Source organism: Aquarana catesbeiana, linkage group LG01, assembly GCF_042186555.1.
Source record: "Aquarana catesbeiana isolate 2022-GZ linkage group LG01, ASM4218655v1, whole genome shotgun sequence".
Classification (NCBI taxonomy): Eukaryota; Metazoa; Chordata; class Amphibia; order Anura; family Ranidae; genus Aquarana; species Aquarana catesbeiana.
The window spans coordinates 242361823-242379913 of NC_133324.1; the positions used below are offsets into that span (position 1 = coordinate 242361823).

An 18091-nucleotide genomic window follows, 5' to 3' on the forward strand; every position below is an offset into this window, starting at 1 on the left:
TCATTTTTTTTTTCTTACTGCTCTCTTCCCTTTTATGAATCCTTGCTGATAACCATTTCCATGTTTTTTTGTTTTTATTTAACTTAGGTTAACGAACTTGTGAAACGTCCTATAGAAACAGGTGTAGCTGCATCAGTTACCCCAAACAGCAGTACCCCATTTTCCCAGGATACAGCCTATTCAAGCTGTCGACAAGACACCCCAAACTCCTACAGCCAGTTCACCCCTCAGTCACAAGGAACCCCTCACACCCCACGTCTGGGAACACCTTATTCTCAAGACTCCAGCTATTCCAGTCGGCAAACAACACCAGCTTATCATTACGGACAAGACTTTAAACCAAGGAGACCTGAAACAAAGTTTACAGATGCTTACAACCGGAGGCCTGGACATCACTACGTGCATGGCTCCAGTGTTTATAGAGGATCTGAGCAGACTTTTAATACTCCCAGATCTCAACCGGAGACTCCACAGTTTTCACATACATCACCCTTGAGTCATTCTGGTTTGAATTTTGGTAAGTCAGCCTTTTCCCCTTACCAGGCATCTTCAGTTTACACCCATCACGATGAGACTTCTTTCCCACAGACATCACGAGAACCCGATTATAGAAGAACAGCTCCACCACTGCCACCAGAGCCTTTTTCTGATGGCGTGTGTAGCGCTATAAATATTGACTTTATACCAGTTAAGGAGAAACCAGAGGAACCCCCCCCACCAGAGCCTGAGTGCCTCATAGAGCATAAATCTGCATCTCGTGCCCGGACCCCTGAGAGTCGGAACTCTCCAGGAACTCCTACTTTGGAGTCAGAAATGCAGCACAATAGTTTAGACTCCAGAATTGAAATGCTTTTAAAAGAGCAAAGAACGAATTTACGTTTCCTAAATGAACCAAACTCTGACAATGAGGTGATGATGCAAGGAAGTCCTATATCATCCTCTTCTTCACAATTATCACCTATTCCTCCTTATAGTTCGAACTCTCAGTATCAGGATGTTACACCTTCTTCTAGACCTTCCAGCACTGGGTTAGAGGATATAAGCCCAACCCCACTGCCAGATTCCGATGATGATGAGCCAATACCTGGCACTGCATCTCTCTGCCCGAACTCGAGGTCAACAACTCCCATTGATCAACTATGTCAGCCTTTCAGGAAGGTTGATAGTACAGAATCAAAGGAACATATGACAGGTGATGAAACCCCTACATCGGAAAAGATGGATGAGGTAAGTCAAGATGCCCAGGAAGCAGCCTGGAATGTATGAAAACAGATTTGGTCTGTATTTATGAACTTAGTAAATTACTGCAGAGAATTATGTAGGAATTGCTCTTACTACTAATCGGATTTACTTTTTTATTCAGTGATGGTCTTCGTTAAGCTGCTGTTTCTGAATATGCATAGTGGTACTAGCAGGTTTGGGCTATTTTGAAAAAAGAGTGCCTTTATTCTTCAACTGGAGAGATTTTCAAAATGTACATCAAACGCCAAACATGCCTTTAGGATGTTTTGTGATCTGTAGCCTTTTAGATGTCAGATAAACATTGGTTTAAATTCATAAGGGTCATGTTAAAATATCTACACCTGTACATTAAAAGTTATGAATTCTTTGTCCATGCCAGATTCCAAGCTTAGAAGCAAGTGAATTGCAGCATGCTATAACAAACTGATGACTTTTGAGTTGCTTCTAACCTGCTTTTCCATGCATTCACGCTTACTTGTATGGGTGTATGATATCACCCCAGTAAGATAAACAGGTCCATAAATATTGGGACATCGACACAATTCTAATCTTTTTGGCTCTATAAACCACCACAATGGATTTGAAATGAAACAAACAAGATGTGCTTTAACTGCATACGTTCAGCTTTAATTTGAGGGTTATTACATCCAAATCAGGTGAACGGTGTAGGAATTTACAACAGTTTGTATATGTGCCTCCCACTTTTTAAGGCACCAAATGTAATGGGACAATTGGCTGCACAGCTGTTCCATGGCCAGGTGTGTGTTATTCCCTCATTATCCCATCTACAAGGAGCAGATAAAAGGCCCAGAGTTCATTTCAAGTGTGCTATTTGCATTTGGAATCTGTTGATGTCAACTCTCAATATGAGATCCAAAGAGCTGTCACTATCAGTGAAGCAAGCCATCATTTGGCTGAAAAAACTGAGCCGGTGAGCTCAGCAACACCAAAAGACCCGGAAGATAAGGGAAAACAACTGTGGTAGATGACCGAAGAATTCTTTCCCTGGTTAAGAAAACGCCCTTCACCACAGTTGGCCAGATCAAGAACACTCTCCAGGAGGTAGGTGTATGTGTGTCAAAGTCAACAATCAAGAGAAGACTTCACCAGAGTGAATACAGAGGGTTCACCACAAGATGTAAACCATTGGTGAGCTTCAAAAACAGGAAGGCCAGATTGGAGTTTGCCAAACAACATCTAAAAAAGCCTTCACAGTTCTGGAACAACATCCTATGGACAGATGAGACCAAAATCAACTTGTACCAGAGTGATGGGAAGAGAAGAGTATGGAGAAGGAAAGGAACTGCTCATGATCCAAAGCATACCACCTCATCAGTGAAGCATGGTGGTGGTAGTGTCATGGCGTGGGCATGTATGGCTGCCAATGAAACTGGTTCTCTTGTATTTATTGATGATGTGACTGCTGACAAAAGCAGCAGGATGAATTCTGAAGTGTTTTGGGCAATATTATCTGCTCATATTCAGCAAAATGCTTTAGAACTCATTGGACGGCGCTTCACAGTGCAGATGGACAATGACCCAAAGCATACTGCGAAAGCAACCAAAGAGATTAAGGGAAAGAAGTGGAATGTTATACAATGGCCAAGTCAATCACCTGACCTGAATCCGATTGAGCATGCATTTCACTTGCTGAAGACAAAACTGAAGGGAAAATGCCCCAAGAACAAGCAGGAACTGAAGACAGTTGCAGTAGAGGCCTGGCAGAGCATCACCAGGAATGAAACCAAGCGTCTGATGATGTCTATGCGTTCCAGACTTCAGGCTGTAACTGACTGCAAAGGATTTGCAACCAAGTATTAAAAAGTGAAAGTTTGATGGATGATTGTTAATCTGTCCCATTACTTTTTGGTCCCTTAAAAAGTGGGATGCACACTGTTGTAATTCCTTCACCGTTCACCTGATTTGAATGTAAATACCCTCAAATTAAAGCTGAAAGTCTGCAGTTAAAGCACATCTCGTTCGTTTAATTTCAAATCCATTGTGGTGGTGTATAGAGCCAAAAAGATTAGAATTGTGTTGATGTCCCAATATTTATGGACCTGACTGTAACTGGCTGTAGTATTTGGATATAGAATGTGGACAGCATGGTACTGATTTCAGAGAAAATCAAACAATTTTCGAAAAATAGGAAACCGGTGTTCTGCCATATAGTGTCCTCGTATCAGATAGTGTCCGCCTCGTACTGCGCAGGCGCAGCGCCTGCGCAGTACGGAGGAGCAGGAGATGCCGAAAATGCCCGAAGTTGATCAGCTGACCATCAGCTGTACACGGCGCTCGGGCACCTGTTAGCGATGGCAGTGTAAGAGGGCCCCTCGCGGGCTCGCTTCGCTCGCCACGCTTCGGGCACGGCCTCGCTGCGCTCGGCAAATATTTATTCTAACTCTATGTCCACTTGGATAGTAGGGAATGATCCTGGACATAGGGTAAGAATAAATGCGCAGGCGCCGTGTACAGCTGACGATCAGCTGTTGAACTTCGGAGACTTTCGGCGTCTCTTTTGTCCTCCGTACTGCGCCTGCGCAGTACAGGGAGGACACTATATGATAGGGGACTGAATTCGATAAGACACCGGCACCTTATTAAATGCAGCACCATTGGCTAGCATCTAACCATAGATCATTGTCAAAAACCCAGATGACCATGTTGGGGATGCCTAAAATTTTACCTCAAGTCAGAGTTTAATTGCAGGGTTGCAAGGCATATTACATTGTTGGTAGATCTAAAAGAGATTGTACAATCTGATTGTTATATATGTGGCCATCGTAAGACTAATGGATGTGGTGTAATTGCTTGTGTGCTTTTGTCTGTCTAAAACAGTAAAGCAAGCTTGTAATTTGACATAATCAGATTGCTTATTAAGATTTCAACTTGACTTTCTGCCTGCTTGTTCTGTGCCACTGACTCAGAAATCAAGGAAGATAGTGGATCACCAAGAAAGCTAGTATTTTCAGAAGACGATCAGCAGTGGCAGCACCTATACATTTCATTCATAACAGATCATTCTTGTAATATTTTGTGTGCTGTGATTGCCTTTTTCAGTCAGCTATGTTGAAACCAGACATGTTTGTTTCCTAACATTATTTACATTTCTACAGGTATTTTTACACAGTGTACTTTTATAGTACATTCCCTTAGTTATGAGTGTTTAGCCACTAAACAGGGGAAAAAATAAATGGAAAACATTGTAAATGCTTTGGATATTTCATGTGATTCTCACAGACCTTTTAGACTCTGTGCACACTAGCATTTTTTATAAGCTCAAAAAATGTTAGAAAAACATGCTGGATGAACATTCTGATAGCTTGTGTGCCGGTTTGTAATAGAATTTAATAGCTTTTACAGTATATGACGGAAAAAAATAAAACTCAGTTTTAGTAGTGTTTAGGAGCATTTAGGGATTTTTTTCTGCTGGGGAAACGCTCCCAAAGACTCTTTAAAAAATAGATGGCTATAGAGAGAGAGAGAGAGATCATTCTTTTTTTTTTTTTTTTTTTCTGCTCCCAAACACTGAAGCTTGAAAAATGCTTCTAGCATAAAATAGTGTGCATTGACACATAGATTAGATTACACTATTAGCTTCTAGGAGCAGAAAAAATGCTCATAATTGCTTCTAGGAGCAAAACCGCTAGTATGCATGGAGCCTAAAAGTGATATTAACCAATTCAGCCCCGGAAGCTTTTAGCTTTTACCCCCTTCCTGACCAGAGCACTTTTTGCGATTCGGGACTGCGTGGCTTTAATTGACAATTGCGCGGTCGTGCGACGTTGCACCCAAACAAAATTGACATTTTTTTTTCCCCACAAATAGAGCTTCTAAATCACCTCTGCGGTTTTTATTTTTTGCGCTATAAACAAAAAAAGAGTGTCAATTTTGAAAAAAACGCAACATTTTTTACTATAATAAATATCCCCCAACAATATATAAAAAAAACCTATTTTTTTCCTCAGTTTAGGCCGATATGTATTCTTCTACATGTTTTTGGTAAAAAAAATCGCAATAAGTGTATATTGATTGGTTATGCGCTAAAGTTATAGGGGATAGATTTATGGCATTTTTATTATTTATTTATATTTTTTTTTTACTAGTCATGGCGATGATTTGCAATTTTTATCGGGATTGCGACATTATGGTGGACACATTTTTGGGACCATTGGCATTTATACAGAGATCAATGCATAAAAATGCATTGATCACTGTAAAAATGTCACTGGCTGGGAAGGGGTTAACACTAGGGGGCGATCAAGGAGTTAATTGTGTTCCCTAGTGTGTGTTCTAACTAAAGGGGGAGGGGACTGTGTAGGGAAGATGACAGATCTCTGTTCATACAGTGTATTAACAGACAATCTGTCTCTTCTCCCCTCAGAGATGGCGGGAGCCCAGCGATCGTGACCACCGGGCACTCGCATCGGCTCGGGGGGGCGAGCAGTAGGAGCGAGTGCCCCTAGTGGCCACAGGGCGAAGCGATGTAACATAACGTTGTTTCGCCCAGCCATGCCATTCTGCCGTAGTACAACTGCGGCGGCTGGTCGGCAAGTGGATAAAGTCTTGTTTGTATGGTTTTATTTTTTTTAAAGCGGACCTTCAGTCATTTTTTTCAACTTTCCATCATTAAATCTTCTGCCCTTGTTGTTTTAACTTTGGATAGTAAAACATTTTTTTTCTGCCAGTAAATACCTTTATACAGCCCACTTCCTGTTTCTTGTCTGGTAAAAAGCCTATGTGTATGACATCATGCACAACTCTCTCTCTCACTCTTCTGAGATTTTGCCAGGAAGGGAGTGGGGATGAGTCATATGAGGGCCAATGAAAGCTGCGGAGCTGGGGATGGGCCTCTGTGTAAATCCAGGAAGTGAACAAGCAGCAGCTTCAACTGCCCACAGTAAAATGGATGCAGCCAGACTTGGTGGAGGGAGATTTCTGCAGCATATTTGGCAAGTACAGAATCACAGTATATATAAAATAATATGCAAAGTGGTTGGAGGGAAGCTTCAGAATGACAAAAATGTTCTTATTTCAAATTCTGTGAGAAAACTGCAGTTCCTCTTTAATAACAAACATGTTATACTTACCTGCTCTGCCCTGATTCTCCTCTTCTGGAGTCCCCTACGATGCTTCTGCCTCCCACTGTACCCTTTAGTACCAGAACCCCTCCCTCCTAGCAAGCCACTTGCTAGGGGATACTCGTGCAGGCTTGCTCCTGAGCCTCACAGTGTGCATCTATAGACACACACCGGGCAATTAGGCCCTGCTCCCTGCTCCATCGTCACTGGATTTGATTGACAGCAGTAGGAGAGCATAGAGAGATACTACTCTTGGGCACAGCGCTGGACTAAGATCGGGCTCAGGTAAGTACCGTATATAAGGGGGGTCTAGGGGGAGCTGCAACTTAAATATTGTTTCCCTAATGCAGAGAATGCAATAAGGTAAAAATCCTTTAGCCTTTACAATCATTTTATGTGTGTTATAAAGTGTGTTTAAAACAAAAACATTTCTTAAAGGAGTTGTAAAGGCAGAAGGTTTTTTTACCTTAATGCATTCTATGCATTAACCCCTTCCCGCCGAGCGTACGCAGATGTGCGTACTTGGCTTTCGGGGGTTATACCGGGATGATGCCTGCAGGTGCAGGCATAATCCTGGTACTGTTTTTCAGAGCCGGCGATCGGCTTTCCTGGTAAAACAACCGATGCGGCTAAAAGCCGCTCGGCTGTTATACTGGAGGAGCGGGAGGGGACGTCTCTTACCGGGCCTCCCATTCCGGGCCCGGGAGGCCCGATGACCAATCGGCCACCTCCGGCGGCTGGGGACGGACTGGAACGAAGCCGTGAGCGGCTTCGTTCCAGCCTCCTAATCGTAAACACGGAAGCGACTTCATGCAGCGACGTTGTTTACTCGGCTGCCAGTGGCGCCGGTTTTAAAAAAATATGCAGTATTCAGAATCGCCGTTTTCGACGATCTGAATACTTTGAAGTGTAAAGGAGGGATCGGGGGTCTTTTAGTTGCGGGGGCAGGGCCGAGTCCTGCTGTTCGTGTCAATGGACACAGCAGCAGGACACGAGCGCGCCCGCATGAGTGCCCAGGGGGAGAGGGGCTCTCCAAAGTGGCACTCAAGAAGAGGAGGAGCCAGGAGCACCGCTGGGGAACCCCAGAAGAGGAAGATCGGGGCCACTCTGCGCAAAACCAACTGCACAGAGGAGGTAAGTATGACATGTTTGTGTGTGTGTTTTTTTTTTTTTTTTTTTTTTAAATTAACCTTTACATACTGTATTAGATATTCTTGTATTTGCTTAAACATCAATGTTTAGTAACTGAAGTGCATAAACAAAATGTCCTTGAAAAAACAAACAAACAAAATAACTTTAAACTGAATATATCAGCTGGGTCCACATAAAAAAAAAAAAAAAAAAATTTCAAACACGTCCTTTCATCACAGCACATCTTCTCATGATGTTGTGTCATTCGGGCCACCAGGCCTTGCCCTCTTTGTTGCACTGCTTGCATTTTGCATGCATACCTGCTTTACCCATGGGTAGAGGAACTTCATTAAAATATTCCCAAACTGGGTCTCTTTTACAGCCTGATGCCATTTTGCTCCTCAAGGGAGGGATAAGGCCTCATGCACACGAGACGCTGTTAAACTCGTGTTCAGAGGCAGTTGGACACTTTTTTCAACTGCCCCTGAACCCATTCAATGTTATCCTATGTGTCCATGTACACAGTCTCGTTTTTTGGCGTTTTTAGGCAGTTGCGTTTAACCTCGTTTTTCCAGAAGCAAAAAAATGGGTTCAGACGCAAAAGTTTTCCACGTTTCAGACGCCAAACGCGTTTAGCCGCGCTTGCGTTTGTAAGTTTTTTTAAAGGAACATTTTGCGACCCGATTTTGGGGCCCCATATCTCGGGGACACTTGGTGCTAGGAACAAATTTGGTGTGCAAACACAGTGGAACTAGCAATACAACATATCCAAATTTGGGGTTCCTAGCACCAAGTGGCCCCAAGATATGGGGCCCCAAAGTTGGGTCGCAAAATGTCATTCTCTGCTCTGCAGACGCTTCTAGACGCAAACGCGGCATGCAAACGCGGCAAAACTGGCGTTTCTAAACCCCCAAGAGCAATCATTTTGGTTAAAAAAAGGGGCTGTCTAGTTCTTCTGCGACCTCTCTAGATGGATCAGACAGAGGATGACTCTGGCCTATTCTATCAGGGGTTAGGTTCCTCCTTTCCCCGTTACGGCGCATTCTACTTGGCTGCTTGTTGCTTCTTGGACCTTCCGCTATCAGGCGTCGGCCTGGATTGCAAGGTGGCCTCTAGGTCATCGGTGTACACTTTCACAAAATTCTACAACGTGGATGTGCTGGCATCAGGGGATGCTTCTTTTGGCTGAAGGTGTTGCAGGCTGCTGTTAATAGGGTCTATACCACAGCTGGAGAGCCAAGGTTCCCTACCCCTGGTCTATTCCCTCTTGAAGGCGTATTGTTCTGGTTGAGCTCCAGTTTTTCTGTGTTGAGCTCCTGTTACCTGGTTGGCTCTTGTGTTAGCCTTGGGATTTTTTGTTGTCCCACCCCTTGTGTTTGGCACGGCTTTGGGATGACCCTATGGTTCTGAATAATGGAGCGCTGTGTCTGTCAATAAACGAAAGAGAAAATGGGATTTTTGACTTACCGTAAAATCCATTTCTCTGAGTTCATTGACAGACCCAGCACCCACCCCTCTAAGGAGTTTTGATGCTTCTGACACTGCTTGTTACTAAACTGAAGGCCTATAGCAGAGATGGGGGTGTATCTAGGACTGCCCATAGGTGTAGCCAAGTATTTTTTCTGCCTGGTGTCCTACTCCTGTAGGGGGCGATATAACCCTATGGTTCTGAATAATGGAGCACTGTGTCAATGAACTCATGATCCATGAAAATGGATTTTACGGTAAGTCAAAAATCCCATTTTCTTCCTCAGTTTAGGCCGATATGTATTCTTCTACATATTTTTGGTAAAAAATCGGACACTCTTGACGCTATTTTGGGACCATTGGCATTTATACAGCGATCAGTGCTATAAAAATGCACTGATTACTGTGTAATTGTCACTGGCAGGAAGGGGTTCTAACTGTAGGGGGGATGGGCTCACTAGGACATGACAGAACCTACTGCTCACAGTGAACCGATCACTGGGAGCAGTAGATCCCTGTCATGTTGCTAGGCAGAACAGGGAAATGCTTTGTTTGCATGGGCATCTCTCTGTGCCACGGTCGCGGGCCACCAGCGGACATAGACTCCGTGGGACCCGTGGGCACGCTTCCGCGGCAGGCGCGCCCGCTAGCCGCCCATGACGGAGTGACGGACAAGTACGTAGTTTTGCGTACCCGTGCTACTTTGCCGACGTATATCAGAGTTTTTGAAAAAAATATCGTCAATTTTAATCTGCTCTGTGGCTTCACTGTACACAAGAATGTTTGACTCTCAAAACTTAAATTGGGAGGGGGGTGCTTAATAGTGATCAAGACAGGTTTTCTAACTAACTAGTTGGCCTTCATGGCAGACCTCAGGTCTGAGGAAACACAAATTAGAGCAACGTGACACGTTCTCTTGAAAGTACACCATTCCATCCACTGCTACTTACCTCCTCCATTGCCACACCCCACTGCTCTGTTCCTCTAACTCAGTGGTTCTCAACCTTACTAGCGCCGTGACCCCTTGATAAAATTTCTCAAGTTGTGGGGACCCCTAACAGTAAAATTATTTTTGTAGCGTGGGTTGTCAGCACCCAAGGCAAGGCAAGTAATTTGCGTCCCTAACCCACGGATATTTAGTGCTCCCTGAGTCCCTTCCACTTGGGATGTACCACTCTTTCTTTTTGTTCTCCTTTCTTTCCCTTTTATCTCTATCTATCCTAATTTCTTGGTTTTTTTTTACCCCATCCCTCTCTTGTTGTCTTTTTTGTTCTTTCTCTTATTCTTTCTCTCTCTCTCTTTCTCTTTGTTCCTCCCCATATTTTCCTCTCCCTTCCATGTATTCTCTATTTTTATTTCCTTCTCTTACTCCTTGGTGGGGGGGGGGGGGATGAGTGGCAGTGCTGGCGGGGAGTTGGGATGAGTGGCAGTGCTGGGGGGGGGAGGAGTTCTGATCAGCCAACTTAGGTGCTCTTGATCAAAGTCATTTGCTGATCTGAGAACTGTAGTGGGGACTTTTAATGGCAACAATAATCACAGGTAGTCTTACTCACTGTGTCTCTGACTTTGTGGTGGCTCGCAGCAGTGACACCTATGCCGAAATCAGGAGATAAGGTCTCCTTCAGCCCCTCCCACTTCACATTATTCACCAGTCAGCTGACCTCTAGTCACTGCCCCCCAGCCATGCTCTGAACTGAATGGGCGGCTGTGAAGAGTCTGAGTGGGCAGCCACAGGCTTCAGGGACAGCCATTCTGGACAGCGGCGAAAAGGCTGGGAGAGCAGTGCAGGCTTCAGGAACAGCCCAGGATTCGGTGACCCCTAGCAAAACGTCATTCGACCCCGAGGGGGTCCCGACCCCTAGGTTGAGAACCACTGCTCTAACTGATCCCTCTGAAATACCTGGTGTATATAGGTATAGGGGACTATCAGTGACCTCTCCTTACTCTGAGGATGCAGGCCAAAATAGCCAATTCCTAGGTCCATAATAGGAGGGTGATTATTCTAAGCTCCAGCACAGGGCTTAGATCTACTGCTCTAATGCAGAATCAATTGATTCAGCTAAATACAGTCAGGCAATGATCTCCCTTTTTTTTTTTTTTTTTTTTTTTTTTTTTTTTTTTTTATATAGGGCCTTTACGGACATCCCTCTGCTGAGCTTTTTCAGTGGATAGATTGGAGTGTTTTATTTTCAGGCAGGAAAACCTCAGGGCTTTAAACGCTAAGGTCTACGTTGTATAGTTTGTTGCTGCTAAAATTACCTGCAATTTATCACAAAGATTAGTATCTCTGATATGGGATGGAGCAAATGACTCCTTATGGGGTAAATCACACAGTTATGTAGTAGTGATAAATCATGTGTGATTGTACAGTGCTGCAGTTCTGTGTGATTAATCATTATGTACTCTGCTATTGTTTAGCTTACACCATCAAGAACCAGGTTTACCATCAAAGAGTGATCAATAGATACTTTATTATTTAATTACAGGTGATTTTGGTGGTACAAATGTGATTGACGTGAGTCTTTCTCACTAGACAATGTGGAACTTTTTCTTTGGGGTTTTTTTGTTTTTTTAAGTTTTGTCAAAAGCCTCATACTTTTTTGATTGATTTTTTTTTGCATGGGGCTCCCCCTTAAAATTCCCACCAGACCTGAATGGGGCAAGAATAAATTTGGGGAATCCTATGCCTTTTTTATGTGTGTGTGTGCGCTCCCATTAACATTTATACCAGGCCCCCATCTCGGATAAGGGTCTGGTATAGATGAAGGCAATCCCCTGCTGCTTTTTTTTTTTTTTTTTTTTTTTTTTTTTTTACAGCAACTGCAGTTTAAAGCGGAGTTCCACCCAAAAGCAGAAGCTCCGCTTATCCGCCTCCCCCAACCCCCTCCGTTGCCACATTTGGCACCTTTTGGGGGGTAGGTGGAACTGGTGCCGCGGCGAGATCACTCAGAAGTTCGGCCTGCCTCCCCCTTCCCCCGCTGCTGGGCCATTCAGAAAGCGCAACTCGCTTTTCGCATGCGCAGTAGGAAACCGGCTCTGATGCCGAAAGGCTTCACTGCCCGGTTCCCTTACTACAAATGGTGGCGGCAGCACCCGAGAGCCCATAGAAACATCAGCTGGGGTGCCAACATCTCTGGATTCCAGGACAGGTAAGTGTCCTCATATTAAAAGTCAGCAGCTACAGTATGTGTAGCTGCTGACTTTTAATTTTTTTCTGGGGGGGGGGGGGGGGACGGGACGACTCCTTGTTAAGCACAATTTTTTTCTTTGCAAGTCCCCATGCACACAGGGTGGTTTTACAGCTGCTTTTACCAGTATCGGGTGTTTTTTTTTTTTTTTTTTTTTTTTTTTTTTTTTTTTTTGCAGCTTAAAAATACCTCTCCATGTTATTCTATGGCCTTATGCGCGCACACAGGCTTTTAGCAGCTGTAAGTGGCATAGACTATTTCCAAAAAACCCAGGACGGCGCATTACAGCTGTAATAATATCTGACACTGGTAAAGGCTGCTAAATGAGGCTTAACGCTGAGTACAGCGTTAAGCTGCATCAAGCTTTTTTTTGACAAGTCAAAATCAATAGTTTAATATGAGAGCCATCTTAATTGATCCGACTTTCAGCCCATTGATTTGAATGGAATTCGCATGATGATCCGACTTATGGTGCAACTTGTGCTCTGAGGTTCTTAAAAGGAAACTCCCAAGATCCATACCAGTCTGGTATGGATCTTGAAACGAAATCCCCATGCCAAAAAAAAAAAAAAAAGCGCATGCCCCCCCCCCCCCCCCCCCCCCAAATCCATAAATCCATACCCGACCCTTATCCGAGCATGCAGGTCAGGAAAAGGGGGCCCCCCATGTGAATTCACCCCTCAGTGTAGTGTAAAAAAAACTACGGTTTTGACAAGTCCTTTATTAAAAATCTTCCTGCAATGTTTTACTTCAGGTGTTCTCCCTCCAGTCTTCTTCCTCTGGTCTTTTCTGCCGCTGCTGTCTTCGCCGCCGCTATTGGGACGTGTTCATCCGCTGATGTCATCATAAGACCCTGCCCCTTGTGACATCACTGGATGACCACACCCATGGCTATAGAAGAACCGGCAGAGAGCGGAGCTGGCACAATCACAGGAGACAGCGTCAGAGGAGGCCAGGGTTGGCGTAGAAGACAGCAGTGGCGAAAAAGTCTGGAGAAAGAACGGATCACTGCCACATCAGTCCCAGTGCCCCTGATCACCGCCAGCAGTCATGTGTAATGCTCTCTGAAGAGCCACCCATGTTCAGATTGCTCTTCAGAGAGCGTTAGTCAGGCAGTGAGGAGGCATTGTATCGCCTCCTCACCACCTACTTTAACCCCCTTGGACCACACGTAAACAACCTCATTCACTTCAATAGGTCACGATCAATGGGCGTACAGGGGGTATAATTCCTGCCACAGCTGCAAAGCATCGCAGCCGTGGCATGTCTACAAAGCTTGACCACTGCCTCTGTAGCTAAAGGGGTAGTGGTTGAGGGGCTTCTCAACCACGAGGTTTTACCACCCCCCAACCTCTCACAAGCCCTAAGTGTAGCCAGTAACCGTTCGTGTCCTCGATTGTGACCTATACTGTCTGCGCAACAAGCCCTAAGTGTAGCCAGTAACCGTTCGTGTCCTCGATTGTGACCTATACTGTCTGCGCCTGAACTGACCCATGTGCATGCCCAACGGACTAAGTTTCTATAAGACACCAGTCCTAGCCATGTAAAAAACAGCAAGAAGCGCCAATCTAAGTGCAGTATCATGAAACTTTAATGAGATAATTATAAACGGACAAACAGCCAAATGGCTACTCACAAAGATGAAATAGGTTAAGGCAAGGACAAGTAATGGGTCCAGGGACGTCCTCCTCAGATGTGGGCAAAGTGCATGGTGCAGGTTCTCCTGGAAGCGCTGTCCACGTTAGGATGTGCAAGTAGTCACCGGGGTCATCGCTGGGTGCTGGGCTGCAAAACGATGGAGGTGTCCGCAAAGACAACCAGCGTCTAAGCGGACATGGAGAGCCAGAGCCGTCGCAGTAGACAGGAACCGGAAGACAAGCGTGGAACGCAAGGCACTTAGTCCAGGAACCAAACAAAGCGGAAGTGACGTATGGACGTGTTGGATGACGCGTTTCAATGCTTCCGCATTTTCTTCAGATCCGATAGGCTAATACAACAGGTGTCCTTTTATGGGAGCTATGGAGTCAGTAACTAGGCAACAGCTGGTCTATCCAATCAGTTTGTATCCAGACTGGATACAGACTGCCAGCTCCGCCCCAAATGGTATTGTCCTACTAAGATGGAGTAGCAAAATGTGTTTTGGGGATGAAACAAACATAATAATGACACTCTGACTACATCCACATAAACCAAGCTAGAGGGGGATTTTTCAAATTAGTAAATCCCCACTGTAGCAAGGCATGCCATCACTCCAGGGATACAACGGTAATCAACTATAGGTGTGTATTCCTCTGAATTAGTTAGGCATGAATGTTGTGTGTAAGAGATATCTCATTAAAGGATAAGTTAACCAACAACAAATCGGCCCAAAAAAATGCAAAACCGCAAATCGCAGCAAAATCACGTGTACAAAAATCAAAATGCACAGCAAAAAAGCACTGCAGAAACAGATCAAAAGCAAACTGCATAGGTGTGTACCGAGCCATATACTGGCCACACGGATCAATTTTCAGACGAGAATATTCGGACAAAAAATCTTTGTACATTCACTGTATGAAAGCATACTTGAAATTTTCACTTGTTTTTAACATTCTGTTTTTAAGATGAATGGAATTTCTGAACAAAAACCAAAAACCACATACACTGTCTGAAAATTCCTTTGACCTTTCTATTATTTCCAAATTTTCCCGTCACTGTGGTTGAAAATGAACGTCGATTTGACCCCAATAACGATTAGAAAATCAAACGAACATTCTTAAAATTAAATTTGTTTTGTTAAATTGTTTTTATTTTTTTAATTCACCCTTTAATAGTATATACAGTATATCTCCTCTAATAGTTTATACAGTATATCTCTTCTGTCTGTTATTCTCAGAGTAGATATTTTGCTCTCTAACCATATAGTTGGTTATTTATATTTACCACTGCATAGAGATATTTAAAGCGGAGTTCCACAGTGAAAAAGTCTTACAAATGTGGTATTGTCCTACTAAGATGGAGTAGCAAAATGTGCTTTGGGGATGAAACAAACCTAAAAATGGCACTCTGACTTTCCGGTACCCCCCAACCCCCCCCCGGTCTCACATTTGGCACCTTTCAGGGGTGAGGAGGGAGCAGATACTTGTCTAATCAAGGTATTTTGCTCCCACTTCCGGGCATAGATACCCGAGCCACTCGCGGTATCTACGCCACTTCCGTTGCCTTCTCCATCCCGTCCCCCCGCTGTCTTCTGGGAGACACACAAGTCCCAGAACAAAGCGGGGACCAGAGGGATAGCGCAGTGCGTGTCACGGATGCGCAGTAGGGAACCAGGAAGTGAAGCCGCAAGATGGCGGCGGCAGCACCCGAGGGATAGATCGGCTTTGGGTGTCGACATCGCGGGTGCCCTGGACAGCTAAGTGTCCTTATTTTAAAAGTCGGCAGCTGGAGTATTTGTAGCTGCTGACTTAAAAAAAAAAGAAAATTGGCGGAACCCCGCTTTAAGAATAAATTGCCTTTTTTTTTTACATATTAACTAAATTATACACCACACTTTTTTTTTTTTTTTTTTTTTAAGGTTATTAACCAATTAATCGAAACCATAATCGATTATGAAAATAATTGTTACTTGCAGCCCTACTCGGAATGCATAGCAGAATGTGTTTTGGGGTGTAATTCGAAGTATGTGCTGTGTATGAAAAATAACTTGGTAAAATGGCAACTTTGTGAAAAAAAATCATTTCATTTTTCCATTTTGCAAAAATTGTGACATAAAATTAATACTTCAAAAAACTCACCATGCCTCTTACTAAATACCTTGGACTGTCTGCTTTCCAAAAAGGGGTCATTTGGTGGGGATTTGCCTGACATGGCATTTTGGGGCCTCAAAAATGAAATAGGCAGCCAGTAATAATTATTTATTTGCAAAATTTTATAACTAAAACTTTTATTTTATTTTTTATTTTATTTTTTCAATTTTTTCGTTTTATATAGAAAAATGTAAAAAACCCAGTGGTAACCACCAAATGAAAGCTCTATCTGTCTAAAAAAAAAAATAATAAAAATTTCATATGGGTATAGTGTAGCATGGCGGAGTAATTGTCATTTAAATTCTTAACCTCGAGGAAAACTGAAAAACGCCCTGGATCCCAAACTTTATCATATTCTCCGCACCTGCTCACACCAAACTTGAATATGTTCAGCTCAACACTATTTCTTACTCTTTTCTAATCTAAAACTAAGAAGAAAACTTTTTGGCTCTACATTAACTTTTAAGAAAATGAGAAGGAATCCAACATCTGGTTGCCGTAGGCAACAATAATGTTAATCCCTTTCTCTAATTTATTTTTTAAATGTGCAATTGGATACAGATACTCCTCGTTTAAAGACTTGCCTGTTTAACGGCCACTCGGACTTACGACCAGCTCTCCCCACACTAACGACCCGCTGTACATCATTGTATTGTACAGTACAGAATTTTCATTTGTGTTCTGTACTTATGCAAATTAAAATAACATTATTAAGCTGGAGTTTTGTGTTTAGATCTTTTTTTCACAATACAGTACAGTAGTTAATGCTTAAAATATTGACTACTTATGGCTCCTCATTTAACGACCAATTCGTTTAACGACTTAGTCGTTTGAACTGAACCTGGTCATTAAGTGAGGAGAGCCTGTATTTTTAATCTGGATTATTATACGCAGTGTGAAATAGTTGGTGCTGTCGCTGTGTATTCACAGGTTGTTTCACAGCTTCTCTGCTTTGTGCAATTACAGCAAGGGTACAATGCTTTTGTGCTTCTCTGTTGACTGAGGATAAAAGAGACCAGCTGCTCTCTGGTAACAGAAGTCTATGGTGAAACGTTAGATTTCAGGGAATGAATAATAGGTGATGTAATCAATTTCTGTTTCTCATTTTCAGCTTTGCACCTGCTCTAAAAAATGTAGGTGCATTTCCTTTTCACTGTTTTGGAATCCTTTTGAAAATTTACTTTTCATCGCTTCTTCTTAACTAAAATAAAGGAATACTGTGAATCTATGAACCAAATTTATATTCACCCTACATGTTAATGTGTGTTTATTGTAGACACTTAAAGGGGTTGTAAAGGTTCGTGTTTTTCACCTTAATGCATCCCTATGCATTAAGGTAAAAAAAGCACCTGGCAGTCACTGGCCCCCCAGCCCCCCTGTTTTACTTACCTGAGCCTCTTCATCTTCTTCGGCGGGGACGCGCCGTCCTTCTCTCCGCGGAGTCCCGGCTTTGATTGGATAGATTGATAACAGCGCAGCCATTGGCTCCCGCTGCTGTCAATCAAGTCCAATGACCCGGGGGGCAGGGCCGAGTCATACATTCAGCTTCTATGGACGCCGAATGAAGGACTAGGGAGCGTGCCCGCAAGGTAACCCTTTTGGGAGAGCGCTTCTCCTAGGGTGTTATCTAATGCCGGGAGGAGCCACGAGAGCCGCCGAGGGGATCCCAGAAGAGGATGTTTGGTGTCACTTTGTGCAAAACGAGCTGCACAGCGGAGGTAAGTATGACATGTTTGTTATTTTAAAAAAAACAAAAAAAAAACGAAGCTTTAGTATCACTTTAAAGCGGAACTACACTGCCTCTGAGCACCACAAACTAAAAAATGCTTTTAAATTATTTGTTAATATATAAAGTGAACACACCCATCCATCCAAGTCTCCATGCTTTATTGTGCTGAGAAATCACTTTAATAAATAAATCTCCTAGCATTTCTGGTTGTGGCCATCTTGGGTAAGGGTAAATGATTCATGAAGCATTTACTTCCTAGAATTATTCTGCCCTTAGCTCAGGCATGCAGGCAGGAGGGTGTGCTTAGCTGAGAGAACCCCTCCTGAAGACTCCTGGGATGTATTACATAATTTGCCCAGGCCTGGAAACCAGGAAGTAAAGGCAGAAATATAAAAAAGTTTAAAACATGTAAATATGATATACCTTACTATCTATTTACCAATGCTAGCAGCGCAAGGATTTCAA

The 18091-nt window shown here is 43.4% G+C and overlaps 1 protein-coding gene across 3 annotated transcripts in view; it reads left to right on the forward strand.

The window, feature by feature from the left end:
* SETD1B (SET domain containing 1B, histone lysine methyltransferase) overlaps window positions 1-18091 on the forward strand; it is a 113972-nt gene that overhangs the window by 32598 nt on the left and 63283 nt on the right. For all 3 annotated transcript variants that reach the window (XM_073626744.1, XM_073626754.1, XM_073626762.1), the window contains exon 6: window positions 88-1227. In XM_073626744.1, the coding sequence (XP_073482845.1) occupies window positions 88-1227 (1140 nt within the window). The remainder of the gene's footprint in view (window positions 1-87; window positions 1228-18091) is intronic.